At 37.9% G+C, this 18,984-nt stretch overlaps 1 protein-coding gene across 2 annotated transcripts in view; it reads right to left on the bottom strand.

The window, feature by feature from the left end:
* The window catches only part of LOC107728071 (tight junction-associated protein 1-like), a 99,824-nt gene that overhangs the window by 23,460 nt on the left and 57,380 nt on the right, over positions 1 to 18,984 (bottom strand). For both annotated transcript variants that reach the window (XM_016538134.1, XM_016538135.1), the window contains 3 exons: positions 12,477 to 12,672; positions 9,555 to 9,583; positions 852 to 1,013 (listed from right to left, as the gene is read on the bottom strand). In XM_016538134.1, coding sequence (XP_016393620.1) covers positions 852 to 1,013; positions 9,555 to 9,583; positions 12,477 to 12,632 — 347 coding nt within the window. In that variant the 5' untranslated portion in view covers positions 12,633 to 12,672. The remainder of the gene's footprint in view (positions 1 to 851; positions 1,014 to 9,554; positions 9,584 to 12,476; positions 12,673 to 18,984) is intronic.

Here is an 18,984-nt window from a genome sequence, read left to right as displayed (position 1 = left end):
TGTTTGTCTCAATAAATTGGGTTAATTTAAAAATACAGTGGTTAAATAAAAATAAAAAAATTATATTGCTCTGTTTTAAAAAAGGTTATAAAAAATGTCAATAATTATCGATACCGAACGATATGAAACATATATCGTTGATATATTTTTTAGCTATATCACCCAGACCTACTCTACATTCAATTACAGATTCGGCCACTACATGATTGTTCTTTGTTTATAAGCTGTAAATACTTACTTTGAATAATTCTATTTTTTTTTCTCATAATAATAGTGAAATGCTAAATGATATCCAGTACAATAAGAGTTTGTGATCAACAGAAGGAAAAAGTCAAACAGGTTTAACAGAATGTCATTCCCTTTAGGCCTCATTGATAGGGCTGTGAGTGTACCTGTGGAAAACCCTGCTATAAACATATACTACAGTCCAAAAGTAAGATTTCAACAGGATCAGTACAATTTTGAAAGAAATATCTTATGCTCACAAAGGCTCCTTTTATTTGATGAAAATGACAGTAAAACAGCAACTGTTGTGAAATAATATTAAAATTTGTAATAACCATTTTTTATTTGAATTTATTGTAAAATACAATGTATTGCTGTGACGCAAAGCTGAATTTTCAGCATCATTACTCCAGTCTTCAGCATCACATGATCCTTCAGAAATCATTCTAATATCCTGATTTGCTGCTCAAGAAACATTTCTTATTATCAATGTTGAAAACACTCTTTTTAAGGATTCTTATACTTCAAAACCAGTATTTGCAATAGACTCTTTTGTAACAATTTAAAAGTCTTTACTGTCACTTTTGATCTATTTAATGCATCCTTACTGAATAAAAGTAACTAACCTTCTGAACTTGTCTCTCATTTTCTCCAGGTCGTCTCTGGTTCGACCCAGCTCTGCCTGGATGTAATGTCGACTGGTTTCAAACTCCGTCTCCATCGCCTCCATCTTATGAGTGGTCTGGGAGAGCCGGTGACGGAGGTCTTCATTTTGCTGCTGCAGGATTCTGCAGAATAAGTGAGAGCAATGAAAGAAATGAAAACTGCATCACTGAGTGACTGTTTGTTAAATCGAGTTCACACCATTGTAGAGGTAAAGGGCAACTATCTACAGCATTCTCATGTATTTCAATTTTCATTTTACTACAGTAGCATAAGAGACTCTTTAAAATGAATACTGCAGTCTGTTCATCATTCCCATCATGCCTTTATTGCCATGCCTGGGAAAGCATTTACACACACATTCCTGATGCGCATCTGTGCAAGCTCACACATATAGCATTCATTTAATAGCTCTCTTTGTCATGTTTGGTATCATTTTACAGCTCATATTCTGAACAGAAATGCAATGAAGAGATGGGTGTGATACCGGCTGTCATGGTGTCTCTCCCACATCATGAGCATCTCATTCAAGTGCAAATTTAGATTTACAAAAAGTGTGTGCAATGCACCAGGTTTGACATCAATGAAGCCAAAAGGCAGTAATGTGGCATGTGTCAGAACAGTTAAATGAATACTGCAGTCTGTTCATCATTCCCATCATGCCTTTATTGCCATGCCTGGGAAAGCATTTACACACACATTCCTGATGCGCATCTGTGCAAGCTCACACATATAGCATTCATTTAATAGCTCTCTTTGTCATGTTTGGTATCATTTTACAGCTCATATTCTGAACAGAAATGCAATGAAGAGACGGGTGTGACCGGCTGTCATGGTGTCTCTCCCACATCATGAGCATCTCATTCAAGTGCAAATTTAGATTTACAAAAAGTGTGTGCAATGCACCAGGTTTGACATCAATGAAGCCAAAAGGCAGTAATGTGGCATGTGTCAGAACAGTTTGCATCATGCATGATTCATATGGGCTACTTTAATGACAATTCTATGGTGTTTTTTGGACCTCAGCACCATCCGTCTCCCTTTCAGTGTGGCATTTTATTTTTAACTGCTTTTTAATAAATAATTTCACTTAAGAGTTGAAGGCTAATCCCTGAAGTCTCTTGTTTATGCTGTCCGCTTCTCATGTAAGTCACAGCTTCTAGGGTTTAATGTTTTACAGATTAATGCGATCTGAACCTTTAGGTTAAATCCTGTTTCCAACGAGCGCTCAAAGAAAATCGTTTTATGTTGGACAAGATGTTATATATTAACAACCACTTTAATGGAGTCAGATTAATTTGATATGAGCCAGATAAATAATTAAATAATGCATGCCATCGTTCAGCTGCTTTTTGTCTAGAGTATTCATTCAAAACATAAGCTGTAACTTCTAGTCCAACATCATGTAGGCTATGACTTCACTCCATCTTTTGTTACCTACAAAATCCCACTCTGAGCACCATTTTTCTGTCTAGTTTACGATCTTTTATTTAAAACCATTTTTGCTTTAAATTGTCTTAATTTGATATATTCGTGTGTGTTTTACATTTACTTTTATATAGTTACAAAAAAATCGTTAAAATAAATGCTGTTCTTTCAAACTTTCCGAATAGAAAGTTCAAAAGAACAGCATTTATTTTAACGATTTTTTGAACAATGTAAAAGTTTGTCACTTTTGATCAATTTAACATATCCTAAAATAAAATAAAAAAATGTAATTGATAAAAAAAATAAATAATAATAATAATAATATATATATATATATATATATATACACACAAATAGATAAAAACCTTTGCTGATTTTATCTATGTATGTATCTATGATGTATCTTATTTATATTATTTCATTAATAACAATGTAGCTGCATGCATATGAAATATTCCTGACAAATATAAATATTCAAAACAAATATATTAGAAAAAAAGAAGGATGTGTTATATATTTTAGGACTTGACACGACTTACTTCATTTAAAAGTAAGACACTTAGAGCTTTCTATAGATATGTTTCTCATGTCTGTGTGTTCAGTATTCGCTGAGTTTGGGTTCATTCTTGTGACGCGTTTCAGAAAGAAGTTCACGGAGACCGAGACTGCAGAAAGCGCACCATGTTTGTTTTCTGTATTTTACAAAAGCACAGCGTTCTGTTGTTATTATGAGTGTATACAAATAAAAGTAGACCCTTAACAGATTCGAATGATGTATTGCTCTTATCTGTACGATCAAAAATGACAGAATAATATAAGTTCATTTCAGCGTTATCAGGGAAAAAATGCCACAAAACGCGCCGGCGCATTCGTCGACCCCAGAGGGTTAAAAATATAATTAACAAAAATAATGCAAAATACAGTTTCATGGCCTATACAACATATTTATGCCTGATAAATGTTCTGAATTCTCAGACCTTATATACTTATATACTCTCTAATCTTAACAGTCATGCCAATAAAGCACTGTGGACTAAGAAAGAACAACAGTGCAAAACTAAGAGGATGGCCAGTAAACAAAACACCCTACAGACTCTATTATAGGACTGGAGGTGCACCTCAGCTATGATAGCTTTCACAGCCTACATCCAAAGTACAGGGAGAAGGTGTCAAACACATAATGATGCCTCAGCCTACACCCCAGCCAAGACTCTTGAAAGCTGCCAATTACTCCAAAGAAAACCACATCCAAAATACTTTCAAGCAACCTGAAGGTGATGAAATGGGGACTGTGGAGGCTGAGGCACGGTTTCCAAACCTGATGCACAGTCAACTACATGTGTGCAAAACACTGAACGACTCTGAGCACGATGATTAAAAGGCTCTCTGCAGTACAGCATTAGGCTAACTGCTGTACATACTGAGAGCGAGTTAAGTGTTAGTCATGCAGGTGTGTGAAAGTGTGATCAGGAGGTACAGGAGCAGTGTGTGTGTGTGTGTGTGTGTGTGTGTGTGTGTGTGTGGAGAGCAGCTGGATCTGTGCCGAGCTGAACGGGCAGCTGCAGTGATGCCGAACACATGTGCTGGGTACCAGCAGTCACACTTTGCCATCTCATCATTATACCCACACGAATGCCATGCTTACGCTTCTCGTTTGGTGTGTTTATTTTTATGTATACTGTGTGTAGGAGAGAAACTGTGTATCTTTTCCACTGTCGTACATTAATTGTTATATATATAAGGTGTATACTGTATATAACTGTATATCACTTTTTTCTTTTAACGTCATGAAGGGCTCAAATACTATAAATTTTTGCTACTTTTAGACTTCATAAACATAACTGTTAATAAAGGTAGCGAGAAGCCTGATTGATTCAGTTCAGAATTCAGACCAGTGACTCCTATATTCAATTCAGTCTAATTTGCAAACCAATTTTAAGGATTAATTAAAAAGAACTGAGCAAGCGACAGCACTTTGGACAGTACATTGCGCTGCATGTTCGTTTTTGCATGAGCTCAGTGTTTACAATGCAACAGAAAGCTGTGCTGACTAATTATTATCAAGATATATGCATTATGCAACTGATAATATTTGGCCGAAACAGCAAAAATAATGACTTTTCAGTTTTTAAATATTTTTGGAGGTCCAAAATCATTGATAATGTGTTTTGACTGCATCAGTGTCTATTAAGTGCACACAACATTTACAACAGGTAAGCATGTAAGAATGTCCCTGTCAAAAGATATATATAGGAAAATCTTTGCGTCAGTTGAAATTAAGAATTAATGAACATAAATCTAGTATACGACGACAAGACATAACCTCTCCAGTAGCGAGACATTTTAACGAATTGGGACATGATATCAAGCAATTGGAATGTATAGGATACACCTGCCAACAAGACACCGCTGAAAGCAACAGCAAAGCAGAGAAACAGCAACATCAATGATTCATGCTAGAGACCTAGATGGGGGCAAGGGTTTTGAGCTATAAATACACCAATGTAACTCTTTTTAGTGGCAAATCGCCTGCTCGCATAGTCACATGTTTAGAGCACAAATGGAGCAAAAGAACAAAGCAGACAAATGTAAAAAGCTAAGAGAAAGTGAGCATGTGCCGCACATTCCCCAAAGCACTTCTGAACCAAAAAAAAAACATGTGAAATCATGCAGCCTACTAAGACTAGTTTTTCATTATTCATCTGACATAAAAAAGATGCTAAATTAAATGTGTGAGGCACGCTCATGCACACTTTGTGTGCAAAACCCTAACATCTGTTTAGAAAATCCCCCACTTCACTGGATTGAGAACCATCACATACAGCTTTCAGTGAGAAAAAGGTTTCCGGTCACACTTTTCTGAATGTGCATATGCTGCTTTCAGGCATGTAGAAAAGCGGCTTTATCTGTTTCAAGGTTAGATTCTCAACCGTGAGCTAAGAAGTTAGTGGGGAAAAAAGCCCACAGAAAAACAGATTGTGAAAAGGGAAATTAGTAAGGATATAGTAATCAATATATTGCATAGACCAAGACAGGTCATTTCAAGGCTCATACTTTCAGTATAATGAAAATACAAGCCCTTCATATATTTATGTCAAGGAACGAATAGTACATTACATTACATAACCCAACTGTTTTCAACATGAATATCGAAATGTTTCACTGGAGTAATGGCTGCTGAAATTCCAGCTTTTCCATCACAGTAATGAATTACATTTTAAAATATATTTAAATAGATAACGTTTAAAATTGCAGTAATGTTTCTGAGAGAATAAGAGACTTCTTTCAAAAAACTTTTGAAAAATCTTACTGACCACAAACATTTGAATGGTAGTGAACATTTTAATTAAAAAAATTATTTTATGGATAGTAGGAAAGTCAGTGTTTCGGTCTCTGTCTAGGGTCACATGGCACAGTTGCACTTGTTCTATGTGACGACATCTGAAGGAAAACGGCTCCATCCACATAAACTGGGTCTCAGTGAAACGGCCAAATTGAATTACGTAAATATGAAAATAGAGTGAAACTGGAGAATGCTTATATGGAGTGTTCACATACAATCCAATATGCTTGTAAATGGCTCAGAGAATCTTAAAATTAATAGATTTGTCAGCATTGGTTGACAGGAACTATGAGTGAGTGGAACATGGCTGTTTTTTGACACTATTAATATCAACACAAGTCCCATGAATCTTGCAATGGAGATGTGCAAAGCTTCATTTCACACCCACATTACCATTATGTGTGTCTCTTTTGAACACTACAGAATAAATGCTTATAAGTTCAGTATTATAAATCAATAATATAAATATACACGCATTTATATCAGTGCAACCCTACAAATTATATATGCACATGCAATATACAGCAGTTCCAAAGGACCAGGAAAAGCCTTTTCAAATCACATGCAGACTGGGCTTAACGTTTGTTAGACTTGGACTGGAAGTTCCTCTTATTTTGCTTCCCCAAGAAAGGCAAATATTCCATCACTGAATCAGGAATATTATGCCACACTGTTCCATGCGAGCTAAAAAGCAGACTTAAATCTTTTGACCTGTTCCAAGTCCTAGTGAGCTACATCCATAGGCAGCAATAGGCAATGTGAAGCCTGTTCCAAATGGAAGATTTTTGGCCAAATATCACATATATCCATTTCGGTGAAGTCAATATTAGAGTTCATTGTGAGGAGCCCAGTGGACAAAAAATCTATACAAGATGGCAGACAAGATGAGAGAACTGTCGATTAGAAACATCTCATTCAACACTGAAAATAGTTCAATCCAATTTTTTTTTTAAATGCACTACTTTACACAATATCTGTGAACGGCATGTATTTTTATGCTTTAGTATTGTTAGCTAGCTTGTTAGCTTAGCAACATGCTGATATCAAACTCTACTGAAATCAATCACAAATCGGTCCAAAGCATTACTTGTGTGCTGTATGATGTTGCAGCTTCAGTAAAGCATTGCAAAGCAGTCACTTTTGAGGGTCGATTAATCTTAAATCCAAAGTATACTTCAGTTTTGATTAGGGATGTAACGAATGTATGTAAGCAAAACAGTGACAACAAGATCGCAAATTCGAAAGTGAAAGCATCCGAAGCCCGTAGCTTAACACAGCAAAAGAGAAACTCCCATTCACAAAATTCAAATTACAAATTACAAATACTACTGATGATAAAGAATGGGTTGAATGTTAACAACTTTCGTTTCCATATAACTATAAACTATGATAAAAGTTCATCAGCATGCATTGAATAATCCCATGTTGTAGCGCAAAAAAAAATATTGCGACCAAATCATGTGCTCGTGCGACCAGCTGAGAAAGTTAGTTGCAAAAGAGCGCGACCAGTGTTAAGAATGAGTCTGGGGCCCTGATATGCATTATACAGAGGCAAGAGGAAAATAAAGATACCATCGAAAGACAGTAAGTTCCCCTCAGACATAGATTCATATAAACTCCTACCCCTAACTGAATCGCGATTTGTTTAGCATCTCAACCGATTTGAATCGTCACATATTTAAATCGATTTTCAACCGGCTCGCGATTAATCGTTACATCCCTAGTTTTGATGCAAATACTAATGTATGCGAACAGCCCTATAGATAGCCTTTCCAAATAAGGCTAAAATAAATAACATCTTTGCACTAGAGTTAAACTAGTTAAACTATAGTTGCAGGTAACTCTTAATGCACTGTTACCGTCTCCAGTAGTTTGTTGTTTTGTCTCATCTATTTCTGCTTCGACTGTGAAAAAAATGGGTCTTGTGGACAAATTCATGAGGGCAAAAAAATGCATGCCGCATGTGAAAGCTAAACATACAAAGATTGCATGGATATTATAATCTGGCTGCATACGTATAGTATGCACAAATTATGGTGATGATGAAATGTATGTCATACACATGGCACGCACATCTAGTGTACACAAAAAAACAAAGTATACTTAGGGCTTAAGTGGGCAGTAGACAGTGAGGCAGCTCACTAGGTTTTGAACAGAGTCAATGTGTGATGAGGAGAGATCAGTTGAAGTATAAAGAGCTCTAAAGAGTACATTATATCAGACTCACAATGTTTTTTGTGTGTGTGTGTGTGTGTGTGTGTGTGTGTGATTTACACAAAGCTTCAACAATTTATTCGAGATTTCCACCCTGAGGGAGTTGGAAACACATGATGGAGAAACCCATCTTCAGACTACACCCACCGTCCAGCTTTCTCCACCCATCAAAACAGACAACTAGGCCAATCAATACAATTCCGCTTGGCGTCACATGAGTGGGATGGTGAAGGGAACACCAAGTCAGACTCAGCTCTGTTAGGCTCCTGTCAATCCTACACGTGAGTAATCTGGGATGGATTGCAATGGTTTAATTGACCATTTTTTACTGTGCCTTAACTGTTAGACAGTTCACAGGGTTGTGTTGAAACCCTGTCTGAAAATTTTTGACTCTAAATCATCTGTTTTAATGCACTGTGAGTGTATCACGTAAAAAAATGACTTGCACCATCCGCATTTTGCTTTACTCTATTGAAATCGGTCTAGGTGTTGTCGAATGCATTTAAAACATCCAATACAGGTAAATGAAACCAGCCAAATTAAACAAGGAGTTCTTCCAATTAGTCAAAAATTCATTTAGTTTGGCATCGAAAGCCTTGCAGTTGAAGTTGCAATTGGGGTGACCCAATTGTGTGATACTTTTCAGTCCCTTCCCACTGTCTCCTACATGTTTTCTACTGTCCCATCCAGCAATGCCAAAAATGGCAACAACAAAAAAAAACTGGTAACCAACTAGTCAATTTTGGAAAAAAATGTAGTTTAGTATTCTCACAAGCACCACATTTCTGTTGATGTCGGAGAGTGGCAACTTGAAGAAAAGCTTATTGGCAGGCCTTGTCCCATCCAGCAATGCCAAAAATGGCAACAACAAAAAAAAACTGGTAACCAACTAGTCAATTTTGGAAAAAAATGTAGTTTAGTATTCTCACAAGCACCACATTTCTGTTGATGTCGGAGAGTGGCAACTTGAAGAAAAGCTTAAAAAATGAGAATAACTTTTAAGCTACACCAGATCTAAGGTGTAGACTTTATAGCGTTGGTTCCAGTGGGAGAAAAGCAGCAACAAAGGGAACACAGAGCAGGAAGAGAACATGAAAGCTAATGCAGTGCATGATAAATTGGAGCAGAGGTATTGGCAGGCCTTCTGTTGAAAGCAGAACCTCATAACTAGTTAGGTGCACCTGCTGGTGGGTTTTGGAGCCTAGGAATCCCTATAAGCCTGGAAAGGCGGCGAGATGTCTCTGATCAAAGTAAAAATCGACCTAGTACCCCAGTGAGCACCTGAGGTGAAGTGGATAGAAGAGAGGATGTCTGATGTCATTAAAAGGTGGGCACTCTTTCTAATTACAAAACCTCACAGCCAGCTTCTGACTGCTCATAAGTCCGAGACTCACCCTTTCCATCTGGAGCTTCTAGGCTAATCAGCTGGTGATCTCATACAGGCGTCTCCTAATTGGCTCTTGGACAACTATGCCAATGAATAATCAGCTTTAGGGTCAGATTAGATGGCTAATGCCACCTAACACTTTAACACTTCAGTGCATGCCATAAATAATACAAGGCTTCTAGAACAAATCTGAGTATTGAAACAAAGAAATCATACACTGCCAATCCATGTCAGCAACATTTGTGAAGACTAAAAATTCAAAACATCACAATGATGGGAATAAAATCAACTTACTTGATCCTGTCGGCATCTGATAAGGACTCCTGTAAGAAAGAACATTAATTTAAGTATGTGCAAACTGAATATCGTCTTACACATAAATATTAGAATATTAGAGGAATCAGAGAGTTGTATATTCCAATAAATATTTCACAATTCCTTAATACCCACAGTGTTGTATATTTGTCTTTTATACCCAAGAGGGCAATCATAACATTTCCTCAAGACTTGAATCTGTACTGATCTTACAATATGTGTGGCTGAAAAATAATTTTTAAATGTCAGAGCAACCTAAAACAATGTTTTTCCACATCTAACTAGTGATAAAGCAGTTTCATATTATTGCACACATAGGAAACAGTTGTTTCGATGAATAGACTTTTGGGACTTCTAAATGTTAAGTAGACATTCAATCAATAACCTCTAAGACCTACATTATGGCATGCATCAATGAACTATTACAGATTTATAAATGACCTGTATATGTTGGTTAATTCATTTTATAACTGCAATAAAAAAGCAAGTGACACAGGAGAAGCATTTGATATCATACTCCATATTGCCAAACAGGTCAATATGCACATGCCTAGTGAAGCTATGAAATCGGCCTGACAGCCTGTTTTGTTTTGTTTTGTTTTTTTTAATGCCAGCTAAATAGCCACCATATCCTAAAGACCAGAAAATGGCAATGTTTTTTTTTAACATTTGTCTAATGTAGAGAAAGCTTGTAAACAACTCTTTGTTTAAATACTAATTATGTATTTGGTTGTTGATGGATGAAAATCTGTTATCCAAATAAAACCAGATGAAGTTCATGAAAAATTGTTACAGAAGTGACAATTGGTGATCATTAAACTTCAGTAAATGCTCATGTTTAGAGCAAAATATCCTCAGCAAACACCAGAACAGTGAGATGAGGATACTTGCCATGGCATTGATACAATATAGGAAAGGATTACCCAAAAATTCTTGATCATAGTCTACTATTAAGTCGTTCCAAACCTACATGAGATTGTACTGTGGATTACAAAATAAGATATTCTGAAGACTCTCTGAGCTGCTCTTTCATACAATTAAAACACTGTGACTAGAGGCTGTCAAGCTTCAAGATGGACAAAAAAAGCACCATAAAAGCAATCTATACTACTGCACTGTTCCAAATGTTTGAAGCCACACTCTTGATAATTCACCTTAGCTCTCAAATCTCATTTGCTTAAGCCAATATTCAAACCTTCCGCATGGAAATGTCACATGAGGTGTGACATAATGATGGCAAATGCCACTCATTCTGATGTATATCCTAAGTGAACACAGCATAGCAAGTTCTTTTCTATGCAACTGCAAATAGCATTTTAGAAATACACCAATTATTGTATGACTTCAGAACATTTGGAAATATAATGCACAAATCATATGGACTACTTTTACTTTTAACAAGCAGTGTCAACATTCTTCAAAATGCATCACGGAAGTAAGTCCGTGGATCAACTTGAGGATGAGAAACTGATAATTCCTACAATATTCAGTTAATCTCTGAAAGAATATTGCAATAGTATTCAGGCACAATTGTTTTAAAGGCATGAAATATGGTAGATCGTTTCTTCAATGCAAGAGTGGATTGTAAATGAGGAAGGGGTAAAGTCAAAAATGTTGTCAATGACATACCTTGATCTGTGATAATATGGAAAAAGCAGTCACTTGTGATAAAGGTGTTTTCTCACCCTCCACACGAATGGTGGGAATCTCACTCTTTGGCAGACCTGATTTATCTATATTGTCCTTTTGCAGGGCTCTGCTTTCTATATGGGACAACTGGTGGGCTTGAGGCTGGTGTTGCACCCCCCGTGGAGTCCTGTCGCCCCATTCGGAATCATCACTGCCCCCCACCCTACTGTAAATCGGGCCTTCGGCTTTGGGACGGGCCCCTTTGCGATGAGGATCTAGGTGTTGCTTTTCTGACACTCTCTCTTGACTCTCTGCTGAGATGTGCCATGTCTTGGGTCTTGGCTCTCTTATTTTCCTGTTGGCTCTGCTATGCTGAGCGGCCCATTTGTCCCAAGGTCGGCTCCTCTCTTGCTTTTTGTCATGATGGTCCTTCAATTCATGTTGTTGGAGATTGCTGTCCTGCTTGATTTGGCTCCCTTTTGAATATACAGCTGGATCTGGAAGGTTCCCGCGCAGCATCTTTAGACTAGCGGGGCTCAGGACCCGGTAGGTGATTTCATCCACAAATTGGGAAAATTTAATCTTTTCCTCAAGAAGCTGCATCTTCCAATCTGGTGGCATAGAACTGGGAGATGTAGATGATGTGGAAGTAGCACGTCCCGTGGGAGAGACTCGTACGCCCTTCTCCCTGTCCAAGGACATACTTTTGGGCTTCCTACTGCGTCCACGACTTCGCTTCTGGCCTAGCATCTCTGCCGACTTAGACTTGCGCAGACTGTCGGTAGAGTACACTCCCAGCTGATGAGACTGCTTGAGGATGCCCTTGGGTGGATGGGCATGCATCAGAGGCGCTGCATGGGGTGGCCGCTGCTCTTCTTTGGGTGCAAGTATCTCCGCTTTCTCTTTGAAGACCAAGGAGCGCTCCGCACTCCTGCTGGAGTGTGACGGGGAGCTGCCTCGGATGCACTGCTGTGAGCTTTCCGAGGAGGTGAGATCGTCATCAGCAGAGAGTGCCAGTAGGTCATCGCTAAGACTTATAAAGCGGTTCATTCTTTGTTGTCGGTGATGCTTGGGAGGAAGTCTCACGCCAAAAGAACTGTGGCTGAAGATCCGTGGTGGGGGGAGGACACTGAGTTCCAAGCTAGACAGGCTCGAGACATCCAGCTCGCTGTCGGACGCTTGTGACCACACAGGTCTCTCAGGGCACTGTGGGTAAGGGCCTGAAAACTGGGTACGCTGCAAAATAGGTGCATGATTTCGAGGGAAAATTACCTGGCAGGAGTCAGGCTGGGCTGGCGGCGCAGGGTTGGCGGATGGCAAGGCACTCCCGCTAACATCCTCTCGAAATACTGGCACAGCGTGGCGCGTCTCGCGGTGCTGCGGAGGTGCCTTTCGGTACGGTTTCCGGGCAGGAGCAGCACTCGTCATTCTGGGAGATCAGTGTGCTTCCATACACCATCCGTTAGTCCTGCCGAGAGAGAATCATGAGAAACCAAAGTAGCAGTAGCCTTCAGCCCTGTCCTGTGCAAAGAAGTAGTCCCTTTCCTCGCTCTCCCCTGAGCCACCCTGCCTCTTCCTCTCTAAGCGGCAATGTCAAAAAAGCAGTTTGAATCAATAGGCATTGATGAGAACTTCACCACTGGGCGGTTAAAAACGCAACAACCAATAAAAAACAGCTATGGCTGTAACAGACAGCTGGAGCTGATAGAGGGAAAACGAGGGGCAAAAAAGCCTCCTTAACCACCAAACATTTGCATATACTTCTAAGGTGACGTGCTATTAAAATATGTGTGGTAAATTGAGGAAAGGTGAGAATGGGTGAGGAAAGACAAAGAGAGATACCAGATACACGGTCTGATAGACACAAATATAGAGGCACAAGGGAAAAAGTGGAAACGCTTTAAAGAGGGTGATTGATTACATGTTGGAGTGTGTTTCCAATAGACAAATTGTTAATCCACTGCCTGCATGACTCTTATTGATCCAATCACTTACAGAGGCATATAGGGCTGACCCATAGTATCTTCATTGTCATTCATCAAAATACACTCAAAAGTTCAATTTAAACAGTAGTTTTCTCTATGGAAGTTAGGTAAATTTGTAAAGCACAAAATTTAAATCCTATTCGAATCAAACAAGTTTGGGATTTCTTAACACAAGTTATTGAAATAATTACCTACTGTTTTTCAGCTAACTCGGGGTCCTCTAAGAAATGTAATCTCAGGCTGCTAGAAATGTCTATGACTGCAGTACATAATTTTTCACCTCATTTATTGACTATTGTTGACTTTGCCAGAATACCATAAATTAAGCAAAATGTTGCACTGCCTGGTGAATCTTTAGGGATCTAAACCTTATTGGTAACTTTCTATGTAAAACAGCAGTATATATTTAACAGACTTTTTTTTTTATAAAAATTTACAATGGCCACTGTCATCCTATGTTAATATTTGTAAATGCTGTTTAGAAATCTAATCCTGTCCAAACAGTGCTAAAGTTATCCAGCAACACCATTGGATTGTAAGATGAACCCACTGCGGGTCTGCTAATGCACAGAGCTGCCAAAAACATCTGCTGCAAAATAACGTCCTGTTTAAGCACTTGCAGTAACTAGGTTAACAAAAAACCTAACCCTGTGGATACAATATTCACATATTTGACCATTCAATATAATCTTGACATGTGGTTGCTTGAGGCACTATTCACAAAACAACTTTGTGGCCGAGTAAGTTTGAGTCACTCCTTTTTGCTGTAACACTGCAACCGGTGCATAACACACAATAGCAGGCCATGGTTAGCACTCAGATCCTCTCCACTTCTTCCTGGGTCACACCTTCCCCTGCAGGAGAGCAGCTTTCTTTAATGGTGTGGCTGTTTTTATAGTTCCTGACTGGTAAAATGGGAAAAATTAAGGGAGAATTGGCTGGTGCGTCACAGTGTGGTGCCAATAAGAAATCAATGGTGTTCCCTGTGCATGCTGCTAATGTGCTGCGGGGCACAGGCTGGGACACACATACGCACATGCACACGTGAGGGGGTCACTGCCAAAATGTGCCACTTATTGGCAGGCTGAGTTTCCCTCTTGATGTCATTCTCTACCCAAAATGCACTAACACACCAGGCCTACACAATGATATACAGCAAGTAGATCTAAATGCGTTTGTAAATGCCGACTCAAAAGAATGTTGACTTTAAGCACAAACACCATCTGAACTGATAAAGTTTCACACAAAGTTCAACAAGATATCTTAACCTCTATCTGACTAGGTCTCTTATCATTCACTGTGAAACTTTTGGTCTCAAGTTCAAAATCTTCCTACACCAACAATAATACAACCTTAAAGTTACGTTGTAAATATCTTTCTATCTATTAGATATTAAAATTGATGGTTTGGTACATAACTCGGTTTTGAAGTCACGATACGTTTTCGGTATAGCAAAGGAGGAAAAACGAAACAAAATTGCTTCTTTTTTTCCATGCCTTTACATAAATTTAATAACTGTTATTATTTTTTAAATTCCTACATTTTCTAAACATACATAAACTTAAGACATCACTAGTGCTGTCAAAATTAGCGTTAACGCAGGAGATTATTTTTTTTCAGTTTAACGCGCTAAAAAATATTTAACGCAATTAATGCAGGGGCGGAGCTAGGGCCACCCCACTCACAACTGCTGCTTCTGTCTCTTTTTTTTTTTTTGTTGACAAGAATTGTGTTTATTTAGATGCAGAACGTCTTTGTGACCACATCAAACGGAGACTTTCAGACGCGCACTCCAACCTCACCTCAGCGCCAGAATTGCACGCAAAAATGCGCCGCCGCGCGCTGTAGCCTGTGTCATTTCATATCAAAGCGTGAAAGAAACTACGAGCATGCAATGTCATCAGTTAAGTCATTAAGTTACCAAAAAGGCCATTTAAGCTGCCTTAAAACTGTTCATGCATGTAAGTATTTGTTGAGTCGCATTTAAGAACATGTCTCTGAAATGGTTTTCAAAACTGTCCTGGAGCAGCCCAGCAGATGAGCCCAGTCTCCCTCGTCTAACACACCCGATTCAACTCCTCAGCTCATTAGTAGAGACTTTAAGACCTGAAGTGGGTCAGAAAAGGTATAGAGTTATGAGAAAATATTATGCGTGTCAGATCCGCGTCATGTTCAGCAGCAGCAGCTCTTAAAGCAGCCAAAATAACCTAATAACCAGCTGATGTGATGTCTGTTAATCAAAGAACACAATAAAAAAAGAGGAAAACAATAACTTTTGTAGCGTTTAAGGATTCATCTATATTTAATTTAGAATTTAGCGTTTGATAACTTTAATCAATTACTATATATTTCCTACTTTCTGAAGGGCAGGGGCAGATAAATATGACATTTATTTTAAATGGGTTTACGTGAAGATTATTTTAAGTTCACTTAAATTAGAAGTTGTTATTTTTTAAAGTCTAATAAATGTTCAAATTGATAGCTCTTAATTATACTGTAATGTTGAATGGCTAGTCAATGGTTAGTCAAGGAAATAAAACAATTCCATAGAGACATCAGTAGTATTAGTATCAGTGATACTTGCCTTCAGTCATAAAAAAAGATGCCATTAAACAAATATTAAAAATATTCTGTCTTTATGTTGTTTCTACATTAATTTGAAGATTGAATGTGAAATTATTGCAATATAAAAGTAAAAACTTTAATGTTAGGTAGGATTAATCGCGATTAATTTCAGAAAAATGTGCAATTAATTTAATTTTTTTAATCGATTGACAGCCCTAGACATCACTAACAAGTTATGTGAAACAGTTAATATCAAGGCTAAAATAGTGCATATATTTAGAGTTAATTTCTCTAGCGAACTAATGAGCTGTGGATGACTTGCCTGAGATAAATGTAATACTACGTGACATTGTTTACAAGCTGTTTAGTGACCAGTTCTCACTATTTGCTAATTAGCATGCATAGCATATTGGCTGTTTATTATTTATAAAGCACATATTAACACCTTATTCTGCATGTCCATATTTTAGATCCCTTAACCCTACCCCATACCTAAACTTAACAACTACCTTACTAACTATTAATAAGCAGCAAATTAGGAGTTTATTGAGGCAAAGTTCGTAGTTAGTAAATAGTGATAATAGGTCCCCAAACTAAAGTGTGACCATTTTTTTATTTCTAATATCCTAAACATACATTAAATAAGACATCACGAACAAGTTAAGTAAAAATATAACTTGACTTGCCTGAGGTAAATGTAATGCTATGTGCAACATTCTTTACAAGCTGTTTTACTTTAATCTTTCTGTGGATGAAACACTGATTGAGTGATTTCATGAGCCATGAGATGTTCGTTCATGTTTATTTCGTGCTATAACTAGTAGTAGAAATGATCATGTTCACTTACACTCCGTTTGAACTGAGGCGCCTATACAGCAATCTGTCACACCACATCAAACCGTGTCAAAACGGCATTTATTGTTCAAACTTTCTGATAAAATGGGCAGAACTTAATAAATGAGACTTTGTTTCTTATCAAAAGAAACTAAACAAAGCTTACTGCAAGGATTACTGTCCAGTGAAGTTTTATACGCATTAACAGAAATGAAGAAACATAAAACTAGAAGTTTTGCATATGGTTAAAACAATGCTGTATTTGTTCTGTACGCATGCACATGCAAATACGCATACTGTTACACCCCTATTAATTAATTAACTACCAAACTAACTACCTACAGATATTCTACCAGTGACTTTTTCACAGACTATCAACAATTCAGAGAGAAAAAAGACTTTATTGTAAGACAGAAGACTATAACTGTGTTTTGCGAGATTACTGCATCTCGTCCTTTTTAAAACAGATGAAGGTTTCCTTGTACCTTCTAAATTTTATAAATGCCTTGGGCAAAAGGCCTAAAGCTTTCAATGCTAGTCACGCAAGGGCCGAAAAGCAAAGGATCCTGAAAGATCTAGTGTGAAATTTCTTAAGGGCAAATAACTGTGCTTTCAGGACACCACACCTCAGAAGAGTTAGCTACAGATATTCTACCAGTGACTTTTTCACAGACTATCAACAATTCAGAGAGAAAAAAGACTTTATTGTAAGACAGAAGACTATAACTGTGTTTTGCGAGATTACTGCATCTCGTCCTTTTTAAAACAGATGAAGGTTTCCTTGTACCTTCTAAATTTTATAAATGCCTTGGGCAAAAGGCCTAAAGCTTTCAATGCTAGTCACGCAAGGGCCGAAAAGCAAAGGATCCTGAATGATCTAGTGTGAAATTTCTTAAGGGCAAATAACTGTGCTTTCAGGACACCACACCTCAGAAGAGTTTGCAAGAACTGCTTCCCGATATTTAAAACCAACCTTCATCTTCGTCACAAGACAGCTGTTGGTGACAGGCCTACGCCTACTTTCAAAGACAGACATAAACTCGACTACAACCACCACCTGTGATGCTTACAAAGTACACAACCGTGGTTCAATGAAAAACACTAACCAAACTACGCCTGATGGCGTGACTCGGTTTAACCAACAGGAGTCTCTGTTCTAACATGCTGTAACTTAAAATGTATGTTGAATCTCTCACACCATTTGATTGTGCTTTAGAAGGTGTCTGTTGTTGTCTAAGAGTGATTCCAGCTCTTTCAGGACCTAATTAATTCTGCATTTCTGACACTTTTAAACACTGCATGCCCTAAAAAGCATTTTTGCTAAGCCTTATATTTGTCATGACAGAACTAATGACTGTGGGTGAGGGTTACAGCTCCATGAGAACAGAAGGGATGAAATTACAGTACATACTGACCTTCACACCATCACATGCCCACACAGATGCTGCATAGCTTGAATCTGACATTGTACATGCAGATTGTACACTTAATTAAACTGCTTTAATTAAACCTTACTGTGCTTCACAGATAAATCAGGCCTCTAAATTAGATGTACTCCAATAGCGATCAAAATTGCAAGTATTAAAGGGGTAGCTCACCCAAAAATGAACATTTTGTCATCATCACCTCACCCCACAAGTTGTTCCAAACCTGTACGAGTTTCTTTCTTCTGCTGAACACAAAAGAAGATATTTTGAATAATGCATGTAACCAAACAGTTTCTTGTCCCCATTGACTTCCATAGTATTTTTTACATACAAGTCAATGGCTACCGTCAACTGTTTGAGTACCCACATTCTTCAAAATATCTTCTTTTGGGCTCAACAGAAGAAAGAAACTCATACAGGTTTAGAACAACTTGAGAGTGATTAAATGATGCCAATTTCCATTTTTGGGTGAACGATCCCTTTAAAAAGACAGAATACCTAACATCACAAATAGAACTGGGCAGTATAATGAATAACAATAAAATATGTTTGGCGATGAGGTAAAATTAGCCTCCATTCTAAATCACAATCACAACTTTCAATGTTTTTTTTTTTTACTTTTTGCTCACTGTGAGTAAAGCATGGAGGTGTAAGGGCTGCACGATATATCGAAATTATCGAAATATCGCAAATTTAAATATCGCAATATGCATATCGCAACGGCGTGCGACATCATTATTATTTTAATAATAGGCTACTTAAATCAAAACATTGCAAAAGGTCAAAGTTTTAGTTCGACACATATAGCAGAAAATTGCTTGACGTTAAAAAGAGTTATTAAGTGCAGTAAGTTGCAGAAAACAACTCTGTCGTCTCCTCTTGCTATCTGACACACACCTGAAGCATGCGCACAAGCCGCATCTCGCACAGCGTCTCTTCAGTTCTGCCGCACACGTGCAAAGCGCGCGC

This window comes from Sinocyclocheilus rhinocerous, unplaced genomic scaffold (assembly GCF_001515625.1).
Source record: "Sinocyclocheilus rhinocerous isolate Xijiao unplaced genomic scaffold, SAMN03320098_v1.1 scaffold907, whole genome shotgun sequence".
Classification (NCBI taxonomy): domain Eukaryota; kingdom Metazoa; phylum Chordata; class Actinopteri; order Cypriniformes; family Cyprinidae; genus Sinocyclocheilus; species Sinocyclocheilus rhinocerous.
Note: the sequence above shows the minus strand (reverse complement) of the source record. Positions and strands in the feature narration are given on the sequence as shown.